This window comes from Cucurbita moschata, unplaced genomic scaffold, assembly GCF_002738365.1.
Source record: "Cucurbita moschata cultivar Rifu unplaced genomic scaffold, Cmos_1.0 Cmo_Scf00020, whole genome shotgun sequence".
Taxonomy (NCBI): Eukaryota; Viridiplantae; Streptophyta; class Magnoliopsida; order Cucurbitales; family Cucurbitaceae; genus Cucurbita; species Cucurbita moschata.
Window position 1 is genome coordinate 3977801 of NW_019268536.1, and position 26154 is coordinate 4003954.

At 35.0% G+C, this 26154-nt stretch overlaps 2 protein-coding genes and 1 non-coding gene across 4 annotated transcripts; 2 read left to right on the forward strand and 1 right to left on the reverse strand.

Annotated features, from left to right (window-relative positions):
• Window positions 1-1854: 1854 nt before the first annotated feature.
• On the reverse strand, window positions 1855-1928 carry TRNAI-AAU. The gene has a single exon. It is a non-coding gene; the product is annotated as a tRNA-Ile (tRNA).
• A 61-nt stretch (window positions 1929-1989) lies between these two features.
• On the forward strand, window positions 1990-3034 carry LOC111457749. Its single transcript, XM_023100136.1, has 2 exons — window positions 1990-2138; window positions 2593-3034. Exons 1-2 carry the CDS (start codon window positions 2026-2028, stop codon window positions 2801-2803), a joined length of 324 nt encoding a protein of 107 aa, XP_022955904.1. The 5' UTR covers window positions 1990-2025; the 3' UTR covers window positions 2804-3034.
• Window positions 3035-16276: 13242 nt separating this feature from the next.
• LOC111457748 (developmental protein SEPALLATA 1) lies at window positions 16277-20080 on the forward strand. 2 transcript variants are annotated; one of them, XM_023100133.1, is made up of 8 exons: window positions 16277-16608; window positions 16689-16767; window positions 16840-16910; window positions 17470-17569; window positions 19291-19332; window positions 19410-19451; window positions 19559-19695; window positions 19790-20080. In XM_023100133.1, the coding sequence occupies exons 1-8, from the start codon at window positions 16424-16426 to the stop codon at window positions 19881-19883; spliced, it is 750 nt and encodes a 249-aa protein (XP_022955901.1). In that variant the 5' UTR covers window positions 16277-16423; the 3' UTR covers window positions 19884-20080. The 2 variants fall into 2 exon arrangements, with proteins under 2 accessions (XP_022955901.1, XP_022955902.1); XM_023100134.1 differs by having other exon boundaries at window positions 16849-16910.
• The last annotated feature ends 6074 nt before the right edge of the window (window positions 20081-26154 follow it).

The following is a 26154-nucleotide window of genomic DNA, read 5'->3' on the forward strand; positions in this document are numbered from 1 at the left end:
AGCTCTTTCCCTCTTAGGTGTCTAGTGTCACAACCATACTATGAAGAGAGTAAGTTGTGACCTTCACGTCGAGTCAAGCAAAGAGGTGACCCTCAAGAGGCACCATCCGGCAACGAGAGGGCAAATATAGAAGAATGTCATGATGCGACCAAGGAGGAAGTTGCATCATCCAACACACTATATAATGTGTCCATTGAAGAGGAAACAAGGCATAAGCAAGATATGGACAATGAATAGACATGAGCGTCACAAATAGGATTGTTGAAAAGTCGGGTAGAGATTCGGGCCTTAAACCTCAAAAGTTGGGGTTCCGAAGGAAATTTGGGCGTGCGGTTCTTGAGTCAAATCCATCCATATTTAATATGAAACCTCGCCAAATTCAGTGTCAATCAAACTCCGAGCGGATGCTCTACGACACCATATGTCCATTCACCAAAATCATGTCTACACCTACCCGTTTGGAAATACCACAAAATGTACAATAGAGGGAGGCATGGTATCAGCTCTCCTCCACCTCTAGGCCCTGTGGCGTATGTGAGCCACCCTATGGCATATGCGTGTGTCATAGTAAGGGTGAGCATTTAGAGACAAGTGTCTCAGGCGACTTCCTTTGAAATGAGTTTTTCAAGGACAATACCGGACAACATAGGTGTGCCGATATTGTGCCCCTACCCATGTATGGAAGATTGAATTTTACATCTACTATTTGGTACGGTATCCGTAAATGGCATGGCATGCGCACAGGAGGGCCAATGCGTTGATAGAACCCAGATGGATAGATGTTAGGGATGTCCCGATGTTATGAGCAACACGTGGGGCCATTCTGGATGGGATGATTGAGTGAGCTGTGATGGCCAACGAGAACCCGACTTAGGATGACATCAATACATATGGACTATGCCAATTGGGAACCAAGATGACAAGATAGGATACAACGTTGCATTGAGAGACCTTGGCCCCGAGTAGAGGCAAGGTCGAGCTGAATGACTTGGCCTAGTATAGTGACAAGTCAATTATGTCACAGACCATTGAACATGCACGCACAGGTGGTGTATGTGGCCGAACAAGCTTGGATTCTGCACAAGTGAAGTTTGGTTGGTGAAGACAAATCTTGCCTAAGGTCGAACAAAGCTAAAAATCAGGGCAGAAAATGTGAATCGGGTTTGACTCCCCCTTGAGGCTTGTTGTGAACATGTCAAGATCACAATGGCGCAAGGTTGAAAAGTATGACCGTGACATCCAACAGCCCGTTAGTGAGTGCCAGATCAACAACTCAAACCCAAGGGGTACGCAAGCCCGATTGGTTGATTCATGTGCATGCGTGAGCTGTGTATAGAAAAGTACTACACATCCAACCTTGCCTAAACTGGAAACCACGTTCTATTTTTTAGGTAAAGATAGAACACCCATATACGGATGACTACGTCGCAGTGAAGACCACAGAACCAGAGTTATGGTAGTTTCATTTAAACGAAGTCCTTAGGTTAGTTCAAGACTTTATTTAATTTATAAGATTTATTTGCCAACTTACTATTTAGGACTATGTTATTTTAAGGTATTTATTTTGAAGCTTAAGTCCATACACCTTGTATGAGATAATATTAAAGGGATGTTTTAGTGACATGCCTATTTTTAATAGGAAAATAAAGTCATTATTTTTAAAATTTGTAGTAGACTTTTAGGTTATTGGCACTGAGCCGAAAGTCCTATACTTATTATGCTGTATCTGGAACCCGTAAGCTCTGGTTCTGAGCGGCCCATTCCAAGACCCAAGGCCCACTGGACTCCATGATACCCAGCAGAATGAAAGAGAACCCCAAAAAAACTTGGAAAAGGAAACCGAAAAAAGAAAATTGGCCCATGCAGGTTTCGAACCTGCGACCTTCGCGTTATTAGCACGACGCTCTAACCAACTGAGCTAATAGGCCTCGATGTTACCGTTCCAAATGTATTATATAAAAAGTAATACCGTATAATGATACTTCTTAACGGATATCGATCTTCACTGAAGATGAAATCAATCCAATGGAAAACGTAACAGCGAGCGAATTGGCCGGCTTCGCTGTGGGGGCTCTGCTCGTTTGTGCCACCATTTCTGCCCCTCGAATAGACGCCTTCATCTCTTCTTCTCAGCGCAGGTCTGTTCTATTCTTCCCATTTTCACTTTTCAAACCTGATTTACATAATTTTATTTTCTGGGTTCTTCTTCAATTCCCAAAATTCACCCAAATTTTGGTGGGTTCTGTGTGATAATTAGATGGAGGAACCCAAATTGAACGGAACCCATTAATTGAATTTGTTCGACTTAGGAAGAAAGTCCGTTTAGGTTTTTGGTTCGTTGTGTCTCTCTGTTGGGCACTGGTGGATTGTGTAGCCATTTGTATATAAGAAAGCTAAATTGGTTGCATCTACTACTTGTAGTTTGAAAATATTCTTGTATCAAGATTATTTCAATGGGAAAATTTGGATTGGTGTTGTTCATATCTGATAATTGCATTTTGAGTTACTTAGTTCTGTATGTAAAGGGGTTTTGAGTATAGAACTTGTTTGAGGATCTGGGGATGAACGTGATTACTTTGTGTGTTGTAACAGATCGTTGGGCATGTGCAAGAGATGTGGTGACCTGAGGATGATAGCATGTTCAAGATGTAAAGGAGTTGGATCAACCAAATCAGGTGGAGTATTTGCTGAGCTTTACGAATCATTTGGCAAAGACGAACCGGATGCGCCCTCTATCCCGTGCACGAGGTGCAATGCCAAAGGTCGCTTCCCATGTCCAGATTGCTGCTCTCAAATGCCATGAACTTCAGTCTCATATAATGCTCTCAAATGCCATGAACTTCACTCTCATATAATGCTCCCATTCTTTTTACTAGTTTTGATGCATCTATGGTAATCAAGATTTCTACTTTAAACACATTTGTGAAAAACACTTCCCTTTCATGCTTTTGTAAAGGGTAGCATGATATAAGAATCGTATTATTTGGGAAATTTTATTTCGTTTCCTTTTCGACGAAATCGAAAGTTTAAAGTTCGAACCGAGTCAGGAACACAAATATAATGGGATCCAGGTAAGGATGGGAAATTGATTAATTTCCTAATGAGGAGAAGATGAAAGAAAAAGTGGGAAAAGAAATGAGGGTGATTTGCATATATTGCTGTAATTGCAAGCAAATGGATGAAGGCAACTGATTGGTTTCTTTGTTTCTTAATTTTGGGTCATTGTTCTGAAAATTTTCCATCTAAAACCCAATTAGTGAAGTTGAAGATTGGAATATTAGTTGAATTCAGATCTGTAAAGCTGATTATATGCTTGTTTGAATGGATATCTAAGAATGAGAAAGGACTAAGAATTTGTGATTGCCTTTAATACTCATTTACTAATGCTTTTGTTTATCCATATTAGTCCCTACAAACTTTGGTTTTTAGTTGGGGAGGTCTTTCCATTTTTATCATTTCTAATTTTCACATCACATTTGAATAAACATTGTCATTCTTACTTTATCATACATGTTTCTTTCAAAAATCACTTCAAACAAATTTCTTGTATACATTTATTAAATTACCATAAACTCTAATGAGAAATTAATGATACTAGAGTCATGGATATTATTCCAGTTCCACTTTTATCCAAAATTTTTATTTTCTATTTTACATTAAGCTTGTAACAACCTTAAATTTTCTACTTAATTTAAGGTTGTCACTGTATACATGTTATTACGCGGATATATTCATTAAACTTTCATAAAACATAACTTTCATTTTAAAACACATTTATGGACTTGCGTGTTCGAAAACATCTTTAAAACGACACAACAAAATACTAAATAAACGTTTAAATTAAAAAAAAATCATATTTTAGCTTAAGTCTAAAAAAAATAAATGTCACTACTCTATACATGTGTCATGGTCTCAAGTACCGATGTTGTCGTTAGTCTAGTCGTACAAGGAAGTCTTACCTTTACCTGAAATAGAAGTAGCATGTGGTTGTATTTCATGGGTATGTCGAGGTTGTATTTCATGCTAGTACGTCATTTTGCATGTCATTCACATCATATCAATCGCATTTGCATACATATGCCATATCCTAACGTTTCCATATTTCCAAACAACAATTCTCATTATGTACATATCATACCATAACATATCATAAACATATCATTTTATCACATATTTCATACAATTTCAACCATACAGGAATTCTTGCGCGTTTTCGGGCGATCGCACATTTTTTTTTTTAATCCTTACCGCTATAAAGCCCTAATAATTATTTTATGAATGGATGTGATTAAAATTTTGAAGAAATAAGAAAAAAAAAACCCATATTTTTGGTTGAAGATTCTCAAGTGAAGTGAAGAACTTCCACAAAACAATGTGAACATTTTGAAAGAAAATTGTGTTGCTTTCTTCCAATCCCATGCACAATAGAAGAAGGATGGAGGGAAAAACAAAATTTCCTTTTTTCCACACCATTCAACTAACCCTTCCTAAAGTTAATCTAAATTTCTCAAATGAAATTAATGAGAATCTCTTAAAATCTTTCAATATGGACAATAATGAGTTCTTTTTAGAAAATTCATAGTTATTTGGTCTCACTAAAAGTTGAGTACTAAGATTTTCCAATCCTTATTAATTGGTATTGTCATGGAAGTTTTAGTTTGATGACGGGTTTACGTCAAGGTGGTCCTCTCTCGACCCTTCAGATGTTCTAACTCGTCAAGCATGCTTTTAAGATGAAAATAAATAAATGACTTAACGTTCGCCAATTCTTCACCAACACGTATTGGTAATCTCTTTCTTGTTTGCGATAAGCTTTTTTCTTTTTCCAAATTAAGATGTGATGGAAAGAGAAGAACAAAACACGTATTTATCATCGTATAGGCGAAGGTTCGAGATAAAAATGTAATTTCAGAAATGGGCAATCATGTTTAGCTGGGAAACTTTGGTGGTGAGACCAAGAATATGAGTAAAAACCTTGAAGTTCCTAAGGTGGCCAAACAAGAAAGATAAAATGAGTTACCTTTGGTCATAATTAGAAATAAAAAGGAGCTCATGAACTTCCTCAAGCTAGAGTGTGGAAGGTTGTCTAGGGTTGGAAGCACTTTTTTTTTTTTTTTTTTTCTTTAATTCGAGAAGGGAAGTGGGGAATCCTTGTAAAAAATGTTGTCCTACTTATTCCTATTCTTTCCTTGATTTTTTTGTTCTCTTTTTGAAGCATGCCATGGGTTGTCCTACACTTTCCAAAAAGTGTTCGCAACAATCTCTTATTATAATTATTCGTGATCTTTCGAGTAATGAAAGTAATTCTTGTAACGTTCAATTAAAAAGAGGGTACATAAGATTAGATCATATTCAAGTGAAAGTGGTCCTAGGGATAAAACGGATAAAAAATGTTTACAGCAAATGAAAGTTATTATCTATACCAACAAGGTGTACCTTTCTTTTTCGATAACTTGATCATAGGAATTCTAAAGTTAAGTGTGTTTTGTTTGGAGAAATTTTACGTCAAAGAAATTATGTTTTCAAAGCTTCCCTAAGGAAATATATATGGTTTAGCTTATTATATATAGTTTTATCAGATATAATCATCTACTATATATATATAACTATCTACCATATCTAGCTTTACCTTTTTATTTACGTAGCTATTTCTTATTTATACAATTTACTTTGTCATTTACTCAATCTAGTTTTGCTATATATAACCGTTGACTAAGCTATAAATAAGCACCATACTCCATAACCTAACAATTCTTTACTTGAAGACTGATCTAATCAACCAAGAATTTCATCCTCAAACAACTATGAGCATCTTCATGGCACCATACTAATTGAGGCTTTGCACAACCTCAATATTCCAACATCAACACATTTTGTCAACATGTTTGCTGAATTCTTTGCACCCTCTATCTTCTCAAAACACATTACCATCTTCCACTAACCTGCAAATGAAATGGTATCGTCTTTCGTGTTTTATCTTTAAATGATAGACCAAGTTCCTCACCAACTGTATATCACTCTAACTATCTCTATAAAGAATCTTTTTATGCTCCTTCTTGTCCAATTCGTCTAGATAGTTAGTTATCCATATCGTCTCCTTTCTAGCTTCAACTATTGCCACGTACTCAGCCTTAGTACAACGCATTTTTGAAGCATAGACATCCCATCATTCATGGCTTGCTCCCACTTGGTTGTATCCTCCAACTGTAGGGCCTCATCAAAGGGCTCTAGTTCCCTTTCATCAGCAATAGATAGTGTAATGAAGGTACATACATATCTGGTATTCTAAAAGTACTGGATGATCTTCTCAACACTGGTTCAGGTGTCACTTGCTCTACCGCTGGATCCTCTGCAACAGTCTTAGAAGTTTCTTGAGTATCTGCTACAACATCACTAGGTGATTTTTTTTCGCAACTCAAGCTCAACTCCCACTTGCTTCGTTGTCTTGGAACCTTGCTCCACATCTGGTTTCTCTGCAGTAGTCTCAGGAGTTTCACGAGTATCTGCTACAACATCATTAGGTGAGTTTCCCTGCAACTCAAGCTCAACTCCCACTTGCTTCGTGGTTTTGGAACCTTGCTCCACATCTGTATGGATCATTTTCAACCGCACTTTCTTCAATTCTCTGGCAGTCCTTGTGAAGCTAACTGATTTCTGCTTGCTCATAACGTAGTTCTCACAACGACCCACATCAATAGATTTTAGACCTTCTAAAACTTCTTTCGCAACCAGCATCTTCATTTCTTTCACGCTCATATGTCCAAGTCTATCGTGCCATAGACTTGATTTTGAAGCACTCTCAGCAACAGCATCTATGTTCATACACCCTGCAGTGGTGTATAAAGTTCCAGATTTTATGCCACGTGCTACCACCATAGCACCCTTCATAATCTTCCACGAACTCTTCCTTAACTCTATTGCATAATCTGTGTTGTCCAATTGACCAATAGAGATCAGGTTCTTCTTAAGACCAGGAATATATCTAACATCCTTTAGTGTCCACTGATTTACTACCGGAGCTTTTATGTAGACATGCCCTTTTCCTTTAATCTCCAAATATTTATTGTCAATCTCCAAATCTTTATTGTCAAGCAAGATACACCTTCTCGAAATTTCTAAACTTGAAATTCCGAAACAACTCTTTATTTGAAGACGAATGAAAAGATGCACCTGAATCCAAAATCCAGGATTCAATCAAACTATCCACGTTGAGGATTAGAGCATCCCTAATGTCTTTTGTTGAATTTATAGAATCATTATCTCCAAATTTGTGATTCTACTTCCTCTTTGGTCTTGTACAATCTGTCCAAAAGTGACATTTTTCTCCACAACTTCAACACGTTACGTTTGGTCTATTTGAAGATATTTCTTGGTTCTTTGATTTTGATCGCCCTTTGTTTGGGCCCTTCAGTTTAATTCTTCCTTGTTGGTCAACACTGAGAGAACTACCAGATGATTTTCCAATTTCTTGTTTACGAATACTTTTGCTGAGAACTACATTTCGAATTTCATCAAACTTCAGTTTATCAAATCCTTAGAAACTGCTGATTGAGACAACAACAGTATCCCACAACACGGGTAAAGATGACATCAAAATCAATGCTTTAATTTCATCTTCAAAATTAATTTCCACTGAACTTAGTTGACTTACGATTATATTGAATTCATTTCTATGATTAACAACAGATTAACGTTCAGACATCTGTAGATTGAACAATCTCCGCATCAGATACACCTTGTTTATAGCCAATGGTTTTTCGTACATATTCGACAGCGTCTTCAACAAATCTGACGTTGTCTTCTCCTTGATGATGTTGAATGCCACGTTTCTAGATAGTATCAACCGGATTAACCCTAATGCTTGTCGATCTTTGAGCTTCCACTGCTCCATGGTCATGATATCTGGCATCACCCCCAACAGGGGTTCGTGAAGACCTTTCTGATATAAATAATCTTCAATCTGCATTTTCCAGAAACCGAAATCGGATCTATCAAACTTCTCAATTCCAATCTTTAAACTTTCCATCTTCACAGATCGTGGTGAATTTCGCCTAGCTCTGATACCAGTTGTTAGGATCGCATAATAACGCACACACTCGATCTAGATGAACACAAAGAACATGATAGAGAAAATGCAAGGAGAACTCTAACTAAATGATTTGCTTCAAGTATGTACCGTAATAGAGAATACAGAGAATACAAAAAGTACATTTTCAAAACGCTGCATAAGAGGATATATATATATGGTTTAGCTTATTATATATAGCTTTACTAGATATGACCCTTTTATATAACTTTCTACATATATAACTTTCCACCCTATGTAGCTCTACCAGATATAGTTTTTTTTTATGTTACATAGATATTTACTATTTATGACAATTTACTCTATATGTCATTTACCAAATATAGTTTTACTTGTGTATAACCGTCGAGTAAGCTATAAATAAGTAGCAGGCTTCATAACCTAAGAAGTACCCGGGTTGGTTTGTGGAAATAGCCTTCAATCTTAGAAGTGAGAGGAATCTGACTATGTCACAAGCGATGCTTGGAAATGCCTGTAAAATTTGGATTCCGAATTTTGAACATGAATTGTTATGATTCTAGATGAAATGGTATTATAAAAAGACTATAGACTTCAAGCAATATCAAACGAAAGTATGATTTTGGTTTTAGATAATCCAAATTAGAAACATTTTACATCTAATATATTAACTACGAGTGAATTTGACTAAGAATGATCATTCAAATTAACATGGAATTTCAAAAGCTAAAATGATCAAGGAAACTTAAAATATTGTATCAAATAAATAACAACTAAAATTGGTTGTGCCATAGAAATGTACGAAATCTCGACAAACAAGTGGAAATAGATGATGAAGATAAAGGCACTCAATTTCAATCTCAAATCTCAAATAATTTCATGCCATTCCTATTCCTATTTCACTGTCCATCCTCGACTCAATTTCAAAAGTTAGACACAAAATTAGATAAGGTAAGCAAGGAAGTTGAACTCAATTTTTTCCCATATAAAGTATACATTTTTCCTAACAAGTTTATTCAAGGATGAACCAATTGTACTGAAATTCTTAATGAACCTAGGGTAGAAACTTGCAAGACCATGAAAACTTCTTACCTCACTTACACTTTAAGGTGTAGGCCAATCTTTGATGACCCTCACTTTCTCCTCATCAACCTCAACACCATTAGATGAAACTACAAACCCAAGAAAATTAACTTTTTCTATGCAAAAGCTATTTTTCTTTAAATTTACATACAGACATTTGTTTCGTAAAGTAGTCAAAACATTGGGTTCATGGGTAACATGATCATCTAAAGATTTAGAGTAAACATTGCCTAAGACATGGTTCATCAGTCTCATAAATGTACTAGGTGCATTAGTTAGTCCAAAAGGCATAACCAACCATTCACAACGACCATACTTGATCTTATAAGCTATTTTCCACTCATCCCCAATATGCATGCGAATTTGATGATAACCTGATTTTAAATCAATCATAGTAAAAGGACTACATCCATGCAACTCATCAACAATATCATCTAATCTAGGAATTGGATGCCTATACTCTATAGTTATCTTTTTTATAGCCCTACAATCAACACACATACGCCAAGAACCATCTTTCTTAGGTACAAGAATAACTGGAACAGAACAAGAACTCAAACTTTCATGTACAAGCGTACGTATCCTTTAGCAAGGAGTTCACTTACTTGCCTTTGTATCTCTTTAGCCTCCTTTGGATTAGTCCTATATGGTTGGTTTGGAATGGGCGCGCCAGGAATAAAGTCAATCTTGTGTTCAATCCCTCTAAGTGGTGCCAAACTACTAGGTATCTCCTCGAAAAATAAATCTTCAAACTCTTGCAAAAGCACAACAAAATCACTAGGCAAAAAAGGGTTAAGCATGTTAGTAAGTAACAAGACTCCTTGCACATAAGTACAAGAATAGTCCGATTAGAGAACAAAACATTCTTAGCCTCACTTGATCTAACATACAAGCTTATTGATTTGACTTTTATCTCTTTTATTTTTTCTCTAAACCGAGTGTTACTCTCTTGCTTTTCACTCAACCTCTTTTTTTCACTGGATTCTTTTTCAATCTCTCCTTTTGCATCAACCTCTTGCCTTTTCTTTTTAAATTTGCAATGATCAATAAATACATCTTTTAGAGACAATAGAATAATAGTAGTTTTTCTACCATTGTGTGTAAAAGAGTATCGATTTGCATACCTATCATACATTACCGAGGATCAAATTGTCAAGGCCTCCCCAGTAGTAAATCTCCAACATGCATGGATACAACATCACATAAAACATCATTAATATATTTTTCAATAGTAAAAGAAACAAAAGCTTGTTGAGATACCCATACTTCCCTACGATCACTCAACCATTGAAGCTTGTAGGGTCTTGGGTGTGGTTTTGTCTTTAAATTAAGTCTTTTGAATAGAATGGAACTCACAACATTGGTTCAACTACCGCTATCAATGACTACACTACAAGGTACAGATTGAACAAGACACTGATGTTGAAATAAGTTCTCTATTTGGTCTAAACCTTCCTCCTTAATGTGGGTGTTTAGAGTCCGTTGAGTAACTAAAGATATATGTGTAGGGTCCTCTTCACTAAACTCCTCACTCTCATCATTTTTCTCATTTATATCTTCATGTGCTTTTCATCTTCTGTAACAATTTTCCCCTGCTTGATGGTCCTAATTCTCTCATCATTCCTCATTTATATCTTCATGTGCTTTTCATCTTCTGTAACAATTTTCCCCCTACTTGATGGTCCTAATTCTTGCATTTGAACAATCTCTATTATAGTATCCTACCCTTTGACGTCTCCAACACTTTCAATCCCTATTCTGAATATTAGACTTTTCTACCTTTTCTTTCCATGTTCTAGGACTCACCTTTCTCAAATTTAGTTTGAGGCTTCTCATACATCTCTTGATTTCTATGTTTATAATCAATGTTCTTACTATCCTATTTCAATGTAGAAGTAATTGGAAATTTTTTTAGAAGAATACCTTTGAGACCTTCGTTGGATTTGCCTCTCGATCTTAATTTCAATGTGGAACAACTCCTCAATATTAGAATAAGGCTGTAAATCAGTCTTGTCTGCAATCTTTGTGTTTAACCAATTAAGAAACCGCGCCATGAGAGCCTCCATGTCCTCATTGAGATCAAGTCGGTCCATCAATGTATCCATCTCCTTGTTATATCCTCCACAGATTTGTGTCCTTGTTTCAATGCTTGAAGCTTTTGCGCTATGCCCCGTAGAAAATATTGTGGAACAAAACGCTTACTCATGGACTCTTTGAACTCGTTCCATGAATCAATTGGTGTTTCAAGATTACTTCTCCTACTTGACATCAATTTATCCCACCAAATTTGAGCATATTGTTTGAATTCAGCAATGCATAACAATACCTTCTTTTCATCACTAAAATTATGACAGTTGAACACTGACTCCACAATTTTTAATTTGATGCTCTCCACGTTACAATTAATTCTATCGTCGTAAGGAACTCGTTGTTGTAAATTATGATGCCTTCTTCCACGGCCTCTCCCTCGCATCAAGCTACGACCAACCGCATGTGGATTATTCTCGCGTTGATCAGAATTGTCTCCCTCATATTGATCAGCATATTGTGCAGGTAGTGGAATCCTCTCTCGAGCTTGATTTTGAATCTCCAATCTTCCTATTCGATCGGTCAACTTTTCTATTCCTCGCATTAGTTTTTCCATGGTTCGTTGTTGTGCTTCTCTCAATCGTGCATCAGTAATGTTAGGATTGTCGTTTAGATTTTTCATGCTACAAAAGAAAGGTATAAGAGAGAGAGAAAGAAAAAAGGACCTCACAAGCGCTCCCTCACGTGTGTTCACTCGTATTTAGCACTCAACACTCAGAATCAATGTATCACTCCTTACAACTCACCCTCACAATTGAGCACATACAAATCACACTCCAAAATAAATTGGGATGTGAGGCAAGCTATGTTATAGAGCTAAGTGCAATTCAAAGTGGATAGGCAACACTTAATATACAAACAAGGGTATTAAAAGAGCAATCCAAATAAGGAGAAAAAAAAACCATTAAAGAAAGAAAATGAACATTCTACACAAATGGATATATATATAAAGAGAATTAAAAGAGATAAACACAAGAAAACATATAACCGATCTTGAGCTTAAAGCTCTGATACCAAATTATATGGAATCAGCCTAAGGGAAAGTTTGAAATGGATTACCTTGATGATCAAGATCAAGAGCAAAGAAAACTCGTTTTTAAACACGTGATTTGAATCACTTCACAAGAAGTTTGATCAATACCACTTGCATGACTCTGGCATGCAAGTTTTAAATACAAAAATGCAAAGTAAATACTTGAATGACTCTGGCATGCAAGTCCTAAATACAAGAATTTGCAAAATAAAAGCTTAGTTTTCAACGAAACTAAAATAGAAATTCTATTATTTTTAATTTCAAAATGTGATGTCTTTAATTAAAGAAAAGAAGACTTTATATAGCCTTTCCAACCTTAACGTATGTGACACATAACCTCCCTATTAAATTGAATAGTTAATAAAAAATACGCATAACCTTCGTATTAACATGACTAAGTTAATGAAGAATATGGTAACCTATGTGGGTTACAATATAGCCTAACTCCTATATTAAAAAACTAGCTTAAATATGACAAACAAATATTTAAGTTGTAATAAAATAATGCCATAAATGAAATGTGTTTGTTGATATCCTTGGACTAGTTTCATAAATTCAACTGAGTTTATTAAAGGCAAATTAAAGTACATTTAATGCATCTCTTTCTTGAAGCTCAACGTTGCACAACATATAAAGGATGTCTCCAATGTCTTCTAGAATTTCCTTTGACGAGCCCATCATAGCTTGAATATAAGTGTACAAAGTTTGTTGTAGCTTCTTGGCTCTCGTCCTTGTAATTGAATCTTGAGGTATGAAAATTCCTTGATCGTGGTTCATATCATGAGTTTGGCATTGAAAATTTAAGGTACGATTTTGGGTTTTGAGAAACTTCGATTCCTAATAAAGATCCTAAATTCTTGGACTATGACTGATCAGCTTGATGAGACCACAAAATTGTAGAAGGGAGTAGACACCATTGGGACTTGCCGTACAAGAACCCGACGAAGGGAAGAAAGAACTACAACCACAAACAAGAGGTTGTTCAAGTTTAGGATGATTAGTCCAATTCAATTCGGTTGGACCAACAGGTCTAGTCTAATCAAACTAGTCCTCCTATTTTTGCATGGTTTGGGTGTACCAATTTTTTTTTTTATTTTTTAAATCTAATTTTGATGGTACTTACATTTTCCCTTAATTTAAGGCCTAATTGAGAAGATGAAAGAAATTTGAAGTATTTGAAAGTTGGATTCTACAATCAAAGTATTTTCCAAACTTAGCAAGTAGCACATCCAAACTTTAGATTAATATAGATGCATGTTGTTAAAATTCTTAAGACGGGAATGAGCTTATTTGACAAAAAAATAAACCGAAAGTTAACCGGACATCCATAATTTAGATTATTATATTATATCTCTTATGATGATATGTTCATACATAAGATATTTATGTTATTATATGAAGATGGTTAGGTGTTCGCTAACTAACCTCTAATCATAAACCCAATTTGATTGACAAGTGTCTTAATAACATTTAAAACTAGTTTACATTTTATGTGCCTGCTATGCGGGTTTGTGGGTTTGTAAGTTAATTAACTTTTTTTCCCTCTAATCATCCTCACGACCTTAACTTATTTTCATACGTTCATATTTATTTATCAATATGTCAATTAGACCTATTTTTGTCATATTTTATATTAGTTTCATAATATTTGAAATATTTAAAATTAATCTATTTATTTTCAATGAATAAATCTTTAGTCATAGTCTTAGTCTATTATTAATGAATTAACGAATTAAAAGTATCATTAGCCTTCTATAATGTTGGGCAATATATTCTCATTTTTATTATCATTAATTTTTATGGATACTATTATTATTTTAATTAAAAATCGAATATTCTGATTTGACTTTTGGACAATCCAATGTAAGCACGCTGTACAGCGAACTCTGTTGTGAGACGACAGGCACAGTTAATGGAGGGCAGATCCGTAAATACCTGTCGAAACCCAGTCCCATTATTGAACACAATAAAACCAATAAATAAATAAATATATACATAAAATAAAACGATTTCCACCCCTAAATTTGTTTAATTGAATATGATAAAATAATTGAATTAGTTATTATAAATATAATTATCATCAAACAATGCTCAAATCACCCACGCCAACATGGCACTCTACATGCACTTCCCCTCTCTTTCTGCCACGTGTCAAGCCTTTCTCTCCCTCACCGTACACTTCAACTAGTTGGCCGCCATTGTATATGTACAGCCTCTGGCGAAGGATTCGACAACACTTGTAGCAACGTCTTTGCGAATGACAGACTAATAGTGGAGCGACACGTCATGAACAGAAAGTACTTTTCGTGTTCAGCTGCGTAACTGTAAATCGGCAGGCCATTGGGAAGTGCTTTTACTTTTCTTGAACAGAGAAGTTCAAATGGAGTTGCGGTGGCGACACGTAGCAAGCCGCCCCCCGGAGCTGGATGCTATCGTTTTCTGGTTATTTCGCTGTAGCTTCCGCCGTCGTACGGCGGCGGCAACTTCCAAGGTTTGTTGGAAATGCACAGTGAACAATCCCATGCAAAAAAGAAAAATTAATTTTAGCGTAATAATTAAGGAATTGATGAGCAAAATTAATTTTAGATATTAAATTATTAAAAGTTTAATATATTAAGTTTATATTAGAAACTCGTTTTTTTTTTTTTAAATAAATAGAAAAAAAAAGGGATTAATAATCATGTCTTGAACATAATTATTTCACATTTCTTATTAACTTTTAAAAAGTTCAAATAAATTTGTATAAATAAAAAGAAATCCATTATTTTCCTATTTTAGAATATGGTACCATCAAGCTCCATATTTAAAATAGGCTAATATTTGTTTGTAATTGACCAGATTAACCTTACCCCACCCACCATATTTTTTTCAACTCTTGGTTATTTTGGTCAAAACAAAGGTTCCCCTCAAAAGCAAATACATTCATTTCACCTCCTTCACACACTAAATAACAATTCTAGTAAAGTTTTCCTCTTTCTTTCCTTTCCTTTCTTAATTCATTCTCAACTATATATTTCATCGTCTCGTCACAATATCATTCACTTCATATATTTGACTATAGAACTTAGGTAACTACATGATTTTCCTTTCATTAATTAATTGTACCATCTAAATAACCGTCATTTTCAAGCTTTTTATTACGTGTCTATATAATCTTTGATTTTGTCTAAATAGAGCATTAAAAAGCATATTTAAAGGTGTTATTTCATCTTCCCGAACACTTCTATTATCAAGCTCTTTTGTTTTAAATAAACAAAAGGAGCATGTATATATTGAGTTTAGTTTCAACTTGATGCACTTCTAATTTTACCTCTATCGTCTTTAATCGAACTTTATGAATCATATCAACGTTCACGAATTATTTTAATAAAATGTCATATATAGAATTTTTAATAAAACAAAAGAAAATTTAAAATTTGAGTGTTTTAATAAACACGAGGTTGTTATTATTGATGAAAATGGAGAAATAATTTAAAAATGGAAGTATAAATATGTAGGAGTTTATTAATCCAATAAAAAATTGACACGTGGAGATCCGTTTTAAGGTTGGTGACGACGATCTGATCGATCTGGTGACCGGGTTTGAGCTGATACAAGAATCTGAGAACCAAATGCCATGCTTTAAAGATTACACATCCACTCCCACGCGGTGAAGGAGGGAAAGGAAGCGCGTGGTGAATAAAAAGAATCCACGTGGAGATGAAGATAAAAATATCATGATATTAGCGAATAATATGGAGAGGTGCAGGAGAGACGCATAGAGCGCGCGTGGGGAAAAGCATCTTGAAAAGGAAAAGGAAAAGGGGGAAAAAACCAGGCTGTTTTATATGAAACTAGAAACAAGAAGAAGAGTCCTAAGGGTGAGTTGTTGATAATATTTGTGGGTGAAGATTGGAAATTTCAAGTTTTGTTTAAATCCGTAGAAGAAGAAGAAGAAGAAGAAGAAGAAGAAGAAACCCAAAATCCCAAATCCCCAAAATCATTTCCAAAATTAAAAAAAAAAAAAAGAAAAAGAAAAAAAAAAAAAGGACCCAAATCGATTAGTTTGATTTGGAAAGAGTTGTGTTATTAGGGTTTTTGTTGTTTTTGATCCCAGAAACAGAGTCTTTGTTTTCACCAAATTAGCCACACTTGGAGGAGGGTACCAACAGAGGAAACAAGGAAGAAGAAAGGAAATGGGAAGAGGAAGAGTGGAGCTGAAGAGGATAGAGAACAAGATAAACAGGCAAGTCACATTTGCAAAGAGAAGAAATGGGCTTTTGAAGAAGGCTTATGAGCTGTCTGTTCTTTGTGATGCGGAGGTTGCTCTTATCATCTTCTCCAATCGTGGCAAGCTCTATGAGTTCTGCAGCACTTCCAAGTAAGTTTCTGATGAATCCTTCTTTCTAGGCTTTCCGTTTCAGCTTTTTAATTTGATTACAATGCTTTTCTTGGACCCAGCATGCTCAAAACCCTTGAGAGGTACCAGAAATGCAGCTATGGAGCTGTGGAGGTCACCAAACCTGCCAAAGAACTCGAGGTCATTTCTCAATTCCTTCATTCATTACTGTTTTAGATCTCGAGTTTTTGTATTAAACAATTTTTGGATTAGTTTTTGCAGAGTAGCTATAGAGAATACTTGAAGCTCAAGGCTAGGTTTGAGTCTCTTCAAACAACTCAGCGGTAACTATTACATGGGTTGTCTTCCCTTTTTCTTGGGGATGTTTATATCAATTATGCCCTAATTAAACTTTAAAACGATATTTATTCACAATTAACATCTCAAAACTTCAATTATTTGGTAACTCGTTAATTTGGTAACAAGTATTTGAGAGCCTTTTGTTGTTCTTGCTAGCTTTTTAAAAGGGAATTCACCAAATAAAGGAAAAATACATGTAATTATAACCAATGGTCATCAGAGTGTGCTTACCATATTTGGGTATGGATTTAATTTTTTTTTGAAAGTTGTATTTTGAAATTGAGAGGGGCCTCACATGTGTGAAGGATAGGTGGTTCTTCGAGTTTTCTTGATAAACAAATGTAGTTGAATGTGTACGGTTGAATAAATTTTGTTAAAAAAATGTTTTAAAAGAGAGGATGAAATTTAGGGTTTTCATTACAAAGCTAATTGAAGGAAGATTTTGTAATAATTTAGTTATAATAAACATGAACATGAACATGCTGACATCTCTCTTACATGGATAGAATTTAGGGTTGAAAAGTGTTATTTGTGTTATGGTAGAAATCTTCTTGGTGAGGACTTGGGTCCATTGAACTCAAAAGAGCTTGAGCAGCTGGAGCGTCAGCTGGAGTCTTCTTTGAAGCAAGTTAGGTCCACTAAGGTATGTTTTAATCTATTCAAACCCAAACTCTACTACTTTCTTTTCTAATCATTTTCGTTTTGTTTCATGATTATTGTGTAAGCTTAGTTCTTTATTTTGTTATCTAATTTTCAAGTTCTTCTCAAATTTTATAACAAAAGTTTTTGAAATCTTTATTTTGTTTTCTTGTTTTACTAAGAATTCATATATCGGCCTATATGAAAAATATATAGCAAACGACTATATATATGGTAAAAAATTGGTTATATCCGGTAAAGTTATATATAGTAAATTGAACTATATATACGTCTCATTATGGGATTTTCTACTTACTTGAAGTCATTAATACAAAACCTTTAGCCAATATTCTTCTTTGCATTTTCTCTCTCCTATTATTTAGGTTCATCTAGATGAGTGTATGCGTTGTTGTGAGATCATAAGATTTTAGTGCTTTAAAATATTTTTGAGATTTAGGCTTAGTTTTTTTTCTTCAAAATTAATTTTATTTATGAAATTTGGTTGGAGCCTGTGTATTAGCATGACCTTGAAGATTTGACGCTATCTGCAGTCGGAGCCAATCCCCTATAATATTTGCATCATGTTGAAAAACATATTATAAAAGTAAAGAGATAACTAATTAACTAAAAACAAAACGATAATGAAAGAAGTCTAAGACATTAATTTTTAATTTTTGATTTCTCTGTTGAAGTATGATCTCGAGTGATGAGGTAATAAGAAAGAAGAGAAAGCATTAGGCCTTTTATAGGTTGTGTACTCTCTGAATAAAGCATTATATCACTACATTCATGCAATTTGATCGTTCAAGGATCCACTGATATCCTTTGTTTCCAGGTTTTAAGAAATGGGTTTGTTTTACATTCGAAAATATTATCAAAATCTTCGCCCAAATATTGTAATTGAAGAAAACGTGCAATTTTGTTATGCATGTCTTGTCTGTGACAGAAACTATGTGGCTGTGCTGTGTTTGTGTCCATTCTTCAAAGACAATTATTGAAGCTTCAGTTTTGTACTATGGATATTGTTAACCAGAAGCTGCAGTTGCTCTGCTTCTTAATTAATACCCATTCACTTCCACCTTTCTCTCTGCCTTTTAACCAAAAGTTCTAAAGCTACAAATTTCAACACACTCTTCTTATTATAACTTCTGGGAAATCTGTTTCAGTGAGTTATGGAATTGATATGGATAACATTATTCAAACTTTCTATACTAAAACTTAGGCATGACTTCTTGAACTTGGGATTATTCAAATCCATTTGGACATTCTAGTTTAATACAAATTTAGAATGCTTGTGTTCGAGTGAGTCTCGTGTTTCTAAGATTTTTTTGTGAATTCTCTTGTATTGAGCTTATTTGAACTATTAGTTATACGGCTAGTTAATTTGATTTTATCGAGACTTCTTTATTCAATAACATCTGTGATTGTCTCATCATATATAATTGTCTGTACATTGAATTTAAAAGAGGCATGTTTCTAGTAACCATCTACGCTAATTGACTCTCAGATATCTGATGATGCAAAATTGATGCAAAATTGTTCATCATATTGTGATAGTCTTCTCGAATATATACATATATATATTTTAATGTTGGGTTTAAAAACCCTAGATTGATGTAGTGTTGGTAGAGTTAAAAGAAACCCTGAATGTAGAATAAGGTGGTCCATTTTATATGTTCAAAGTGCTTAGTTTTGTTAGTGAATTTGGAAGTGGGAAATTTGCAGACTCAGTACATGCTGGACCAGCTATCTGATCTACAGAACAAGGTTAGGGTTGAGTATTGATTGTTGACAATTGATATCAAGTTTAGAGAAATGGTTCTAATTTGAATTGTGGTTGATAGGAACAAATGCTGATTGAAACCAACAGAGCTCTGCAGATCAAGGTAATCACCATTTCATTCTTCACACACACATAATCACATAATCACATAATCACATAATCAAAGTAAAATCGTTTGTATTGTTTGGTTCATGGAATTTGGTGGATCAGTTGGAAGAAATAAGTTCAAGAAATAACATAAGGCTAACATGGGAAGCTGGAGACCAAAGCATGTCATATGCTCCACAAGATGCCCAAACTCAAGGCTTCTTTCAGGCACTGGATTGCAATCCCACTTTGCAAATTGGGTCAGATTTTGTTTTTATTTATTTAATTTTTTAAATTTTGAAGCAAATGAAATTTGATGATGATGATTATTTATTTTATTCTATTTATAATCAGGTACACTTCTGCAGTGTCGGACCAAATTACAGCCACCACTGCCCCAACTCATGCCCAACAAGTCAATGGCTTCCTCCCTGGTTGGATGCTTTGAAATCCATAACTACCTCTTTTTTTTTTTTTCCTTTCCTTTTTGCAATATGCTACCAACACTTTGCAAAATTGTTAATAAGCATTATATTTTACTTTTATTTTAGAACTTCAAAACAAAATTCTATAATTTGCAAGACTTGTATATCCAGAATCTATCATATTTACATGGATCTTTTCCCGACTTTGAGACGCTATGAATTTTGAGTTTTTTTTTTTTTTTTTTGTTGGTTCTGTGCCGTGTGCTTTGTATATTTAGATGATAGGTGAATGTTTTGAAAAGGGTATCAAAAATAGAATTGTGGAGCGTTCATATGACATGGTAACCTGATTAATTTGAACTATATATCTAATCCAAGCAACTTGAGTTAGATTTTCTTTTTAATTCTATAACTCAATCTAATGGAACTTAAAAATAGATAGAGTTGGGTTAAGTTCGAAAATTTTAGTGAGGTTGTTTGAGTCACCCCTCACGAACCCAAAATTTTAGGTGGATAAAAAAGATTTTTACAGATATACTTTTGGTTTGTTTATTAAAGTTGATTTTGTAAAATTTGAATTTACTATACATATTTGGTGGCTCTTATATGTTGTTGGCGCAAGTAACATTATTATGTAGAACCTAGAATGGGACATCTTAGGAGTACATGTGTAGCCCAATTTAGTCGTGGGCCCTTCAATATTTTTATACTTTCTTCTACTTTTGGGACTATTATTTCTTTAGCCCTAGTATCATTTTATTTTCTTTTAGTAAATTTAGGCTATAATCTTTGACTTTTCATTTCATCCCATTTTTTACTTTCTATATAGCTTTAGTTTGAGGATTTTTTTTTTGGTTAAAAATATGTTAATATTTATTCTTTGTCTAGTGAAACTCTCAAAAAGTAGAGTTACAACGGTTGATAATTGTCACGAAGATTGGGTTCACGAATACTTGGATTTATGAATACTTTGATACATTCCCCACTTTAATTCATGAATCTACGGATTCGTTTGGTTCATCTCCCATATTGGTATATTCTGTCATATGGTTGATTCATGTACAAACATTATTTTTGCTTTGATTCATGTACAAACATTATTTTTGCTTTGATTCATGTATAAGAATTAGTATTGTTATGCCTATATAAAGGTTTGCCTAGCATTGTTTTGAGATGTGAAGTTATTGTCATTTTGTATTTATCTAGAGGTAATTGGGAGAAACTTTGTAAGAGAGACTTTGTAGGGTGGGGGTGTGAGAGATACACTTGTAACCACTTTGGTTATAGTGATTGGCTACCACAATGGATGTAGGAGAATTTCTTCCTTCCGAACCACGTAAATCTCTATGTCCTCTTTGTTTAATTTCTGTTCGTCGGTGTGTGATTGTGATTGATCTTGCTTCCTCTCCCTCTAAAACAATTGGTATCAGAACATTTTGGTTGTAGCATTAGTGTACAAAATTGGTATCAGAGCCAAGTTGTGGCATTTGGGGTATTGTGAAATACTTAACCTCGATGACCATGAGATGTGCTCACACTCATCATCAATGGTCAAAGAGAAGTTTCTCATTGGCTTGCTTATTTGTTTTTGGAAATCATATTTTTCAGGAATTGTGATTATCTCCATCCATTCGGATTTTGTTGGCATTGGTTGCTCAATTTAATCTTGAGTTTGCACAACTCGATGTAAAAATTGCTTTATTGCATGGAGATTTTGAAGATGAAATTTATATGACACAACCGGTTGGTTTTCAAGTACTTGGACAACAACATTTGGTATGTAGATCGAAAAAAATCTTTGTATGGGCTGAAGCAATCTCCTCGTCAATGGTATAAGAAGCTTCATCATTTCATGGTGGAGCATAAGTACACTCATAGTCAATTTGATCATTATGTGTATTTTCAGTGCCTTGATGATGGCTTGTTATCAACTTGGTCTTGTATGTTGATGACATGTCAATTGCTTCCAAGGGACAAGTGGAGATTGATAAGCGTCGATCCACTATTGGTTATCCGTTCACTATGGTTGGTGGACCTGTTTGTTGGCGTTTAGTATTGAAGTTTACTTTTTCATTGTTTACCACGGAAGCATAATATATGACAATCACTTAAGCTTTTAAAGAAGCTATTTGGATGACTTGGGTATTTCTCACGAACACATAAAAGTGTTTTGTGATAGCCAGAGTGCTATTTGTTTGTTGAAGAACCAAGTTCATCATGCTCGCACCAAGCATATTGACGTCCGTTTTCATTTTGTTCGAGAAATTATCAATGAAGGGGACATTCGCTTATTGAAAATTGGAATTGCAGATAATCTTGCGAATATGTTGACAAAGGTTGTTGCTCTTGAAAAGTTCCAATATTGCTTAATTCTAATCAACATTAGATGGAAGAAGTAGCCAATTGACTTGGTGACAACCAAACAAGTTATCTTCTTGGAGATTTTCTGACAAGATGAAGATTGTTTGTGATGTCCCACATTGGTTGGGGAGGAGAACAAACCACCATTTATAAGGGTGTGGAAACCTTCCCCTAGCAGACACGTTTTAAAGCCTTGAGGGGAAGCCCGAAAGGGAAAGCCCAAAGAGGACAATATCTGCTAGTGGTGGATCTGGGTTGTTACAAATGGTATCAGAGCTAGACACCGGACAATGTGACAGCCTTCTCGTTGTTCCCTAAAGGGGGGTAGACATGAGGCGGTGTGCCAGTAAGGACGCTGGGCCCCAAAGGGGGGTGGATTTGGGGGTGATCTCACATCGATTGGAGGAAGGAAAGAGTGCCAGCGAGGACGCTGGGCCCCGAAGGGGGGTGGATTGTGATGTCCCACATTGGTTGGGGAGGAGAACAAACCACCATTTATAAGGGTGTGGAAACCTTCCCCTAGCAGACACGTTTTAAAGCCTTGAGGGGAAGCCCGAAAGGGAAAGCCCAAAGAGGACAATATCTGCTAGTGGTGGATCTGGGTTGTTACAAATGGTATCAGAGCTAGACACCGGACAATGTGACAGCCTTCTCGTTGTTCCCTAAAGGGGGGTAGACATGAGGCGGTGTGCCAGTAAGGACGCTGGGCCCCAAAGGGGGGTGGATTTGGGGGTGATCTCACATCGATTGGAGGAAGGAAAGAGTGCCAGCGAGGACGCTGGGCCCCGAAGGGGGGTGGATTGTGATGTCCCACATTGGTTGGGGAGGAGAACAAACCACCATTTATAAGGGTGTGGAAACCTTCCCCTAGCAGATGCGTTTTAAAGCCTTGAGGGGAAGCCTAAGAGGGAAAGCCCAAAGAGGACAGTATCTGCTAGCGGTGGATCTATGTCGTTATATTGTTGATAATTGTCATGAAGATTGGGTTCATGAATACTTGGATTTATGAATACTTTTTGTACATTCTCCACTTTGATTCATGAATCTATTGGATTCATTTGGTTCATCTCCCATATTGGTACCTTCTCTCATATTGGTGCATGAATCATCTTGATTCATGTATAAACATTAGTTTTGCTTTGATTTATGTATGACTCATATTGGTGCATGAATCATCTTGATTCATGTATAAACATTAGTTTTGCTTTGATTTATGTATGAGAATTAGTAGTGCATGAATCATCTTGATTCATGTATAAACATTAGTTTTGCTTTGATTTATGTATGAGAATTAGTAGTAGTCATGAAGATTGGGTTCATGAATACTTGGATTTATGAATACTTTTTGTACATTCCCCACTTTGATTCATGAATCTATTGGATTCATTTGGTTCATCTCCCATATTGGTACCTTCTCTCATATTGGTGCATGAATCATCTTGATTCATGTATAAACATTAGTTTTGCTTTGATTTATGTATGAGAATTAGTAGTAGTCATGAAGATTGGGTTCATGAATACTTGGATTTATGAATACTTTTTGTACATTCCCCACTTTGATTCATGAATCTATTGGATTCATTTGGTTCATCTCCCATATTGGTACCTTCTCTCATATTGGTGCATGAATCATCTTGATTCATGTATAAACATTAGTTTTGCTTTGATTTATGTATGAGAATTAGTATTACTATGTCTATATAAAGGTTTGTCTAGCATTTTTTGAGATGTGGAGTCATTGCAATTTTGTATTTGTCTAGAGGCAACTAGGAGAAACTTTATAAGAGAGAATTTGTAGTGTGAGATTGTGAGAGATACATTTGTAAACACTTTGGTTATAGTAATTGGCTATCTCCCGTTTCTGTTCGTGGGTTTGTGAGTGCGATCGATCTTGCTTCCGCTTCCGCTACAACAATCAGTATCATAACATTTTGGTTGTGGTATTAGGGTACAACAATTTCAAACCTTTTAATCAATAATTTTACACAACATACTCGCTGCTTTTCCATTAATTGTCTAATTAGCAAGCATGAAATAGTGTATTGGGGTTCAACATAAAAAGACGATCAATTGGCATAAATTTAACCTAATTGTATACTTGATCAATTTTATTTAGCAGAAGTAACAGTCTTCTATGCTAAACCATGATACTATAACAAATCTAGAAGTAATCTTGTTGGCAATGACATGTCTGGATCAAATTGTTGAACCATTATGTTGAAGCAATCTTGTAAGCAAATTTGTCGAGAATGACATGAAGAATTTTAATCTGAATGAGCTAGCAGAGCTAGCCACATGGATTGTTACAACCCAATAGGACGCTACTAAGGTGGATGACGAAGAATTTTCCAACCCTAAGTAGGAGGAAATAAATAATATAAACAAAAGGTTTCAAAGAAAAAAAAGGGGAGGAAAGAGAGGCAAACGAACAACAAACAACAGACATTCAAGACCAAAGAAGAGAGGAATAAAGTGGCCAACTCCGTGGAAGCCAAGAATTCTCAATAACTATCTTATTCTCTTTTCCTTTGATCTGTTATATGCTCTATGATTAAGATAGATCATAGAAAACCTGCCGTATAAACAAATGAATATGTGGAGCTAAATGTATGGCTGAGGTAGTCATAGTTGAACTCACTAAATATGTAATTTTTGTTTATTAAAGAGCTACGGTATTTTATTCTTTCTAGTTAGGAATAATTCTTTTAATGTTTTATTAACATAATTATTTTATTCTTCTTCTAATGTTTTATTAACATAATTTTTAAAATAATTAGGGGAGTAATCAATATGCAAAACTATGGGAAGGGTGCTTGAGAATCGATTAAAAAGAGCAAAACACACCAAAACAATTAGCGACTTTCCTATACAAACTCTCCTTGTGTTTTACAATGAGTTGGAGCGAAAACAAAAGCTACAACAAGCTGGAATTTTCTACTACAAATTTTAATGCCTGAACTCACCTTAGTTGGAATTCATTTTGTAGCTTAAAATAGAGATAAATTTTAGGTGAACTCTGAGGGAGTAAAGGTTGTAAATGATGTAATAAAGCCTACAACAACAAGACTTTGGAGCCCAACCAAATCAGGAATTTGAGAATTCAACATGGTGGCTAATTCAGTTAGAATCTTTGCTAATATTATTCATTTAGCAGACGATAGAAAAAGAGCAATTAAAATATATGCACACCCAATAGGGGAGGAGATAAACCAATGCATAATCAGACTCAAAATCCGAGCTGCTACGTTTGAGCTAAAACTCGGGATGTTTCAAATGTTATAAACCATATGGTAGTTTCATGGATTATCGTCAGAAGATACTCACATCCATTTAAAGTTCTTTTTGGGAGTGAGTGACTCATTTCAATTTCAAGGAGTGAATAAAGAATTGTTTAAATTGAGTTTATTCCTTTTTTCTTTGAGGGGTGCTACTAAATCATGATTGAATACCATAGTATTGGAACCAATTGATTCTTAGAATAGTTTAGTAGAGAAATTTTTTATCAAGTACTTCCCACCCATTATAAATGCACAATTTAAAAATATAATAGTTTTTTTTCAAAAGTTTGAAGATGAAACAAGAAGTGACGATTGGGAGAAATTTAGAGAGATGTATAGGAAGTGTCCTCACTCTTGGCTACCTTTGTATCCAAATGGAAACTTACTACAATGGATTGAACATTTCTACAAAACAAATGGTGGATGGTTCTGTCAATGGGGTCATTATGTTAAAGATATACAATTAAGCTTATGAGATCCTAGAAAGAATAACATCTAAAAATTGTCAATGGGTCGACGTGAGGAGAGATCTAGGAAAGAAAATAAGAGGAGTTCTAGAAGTCTATACTTTGACCTCTATCAATGCTCAATTAGCCTTTATGACTAATGTTCTACAAACTTTAGCATTGGGACAAAGATCAATGACAAAAGTACA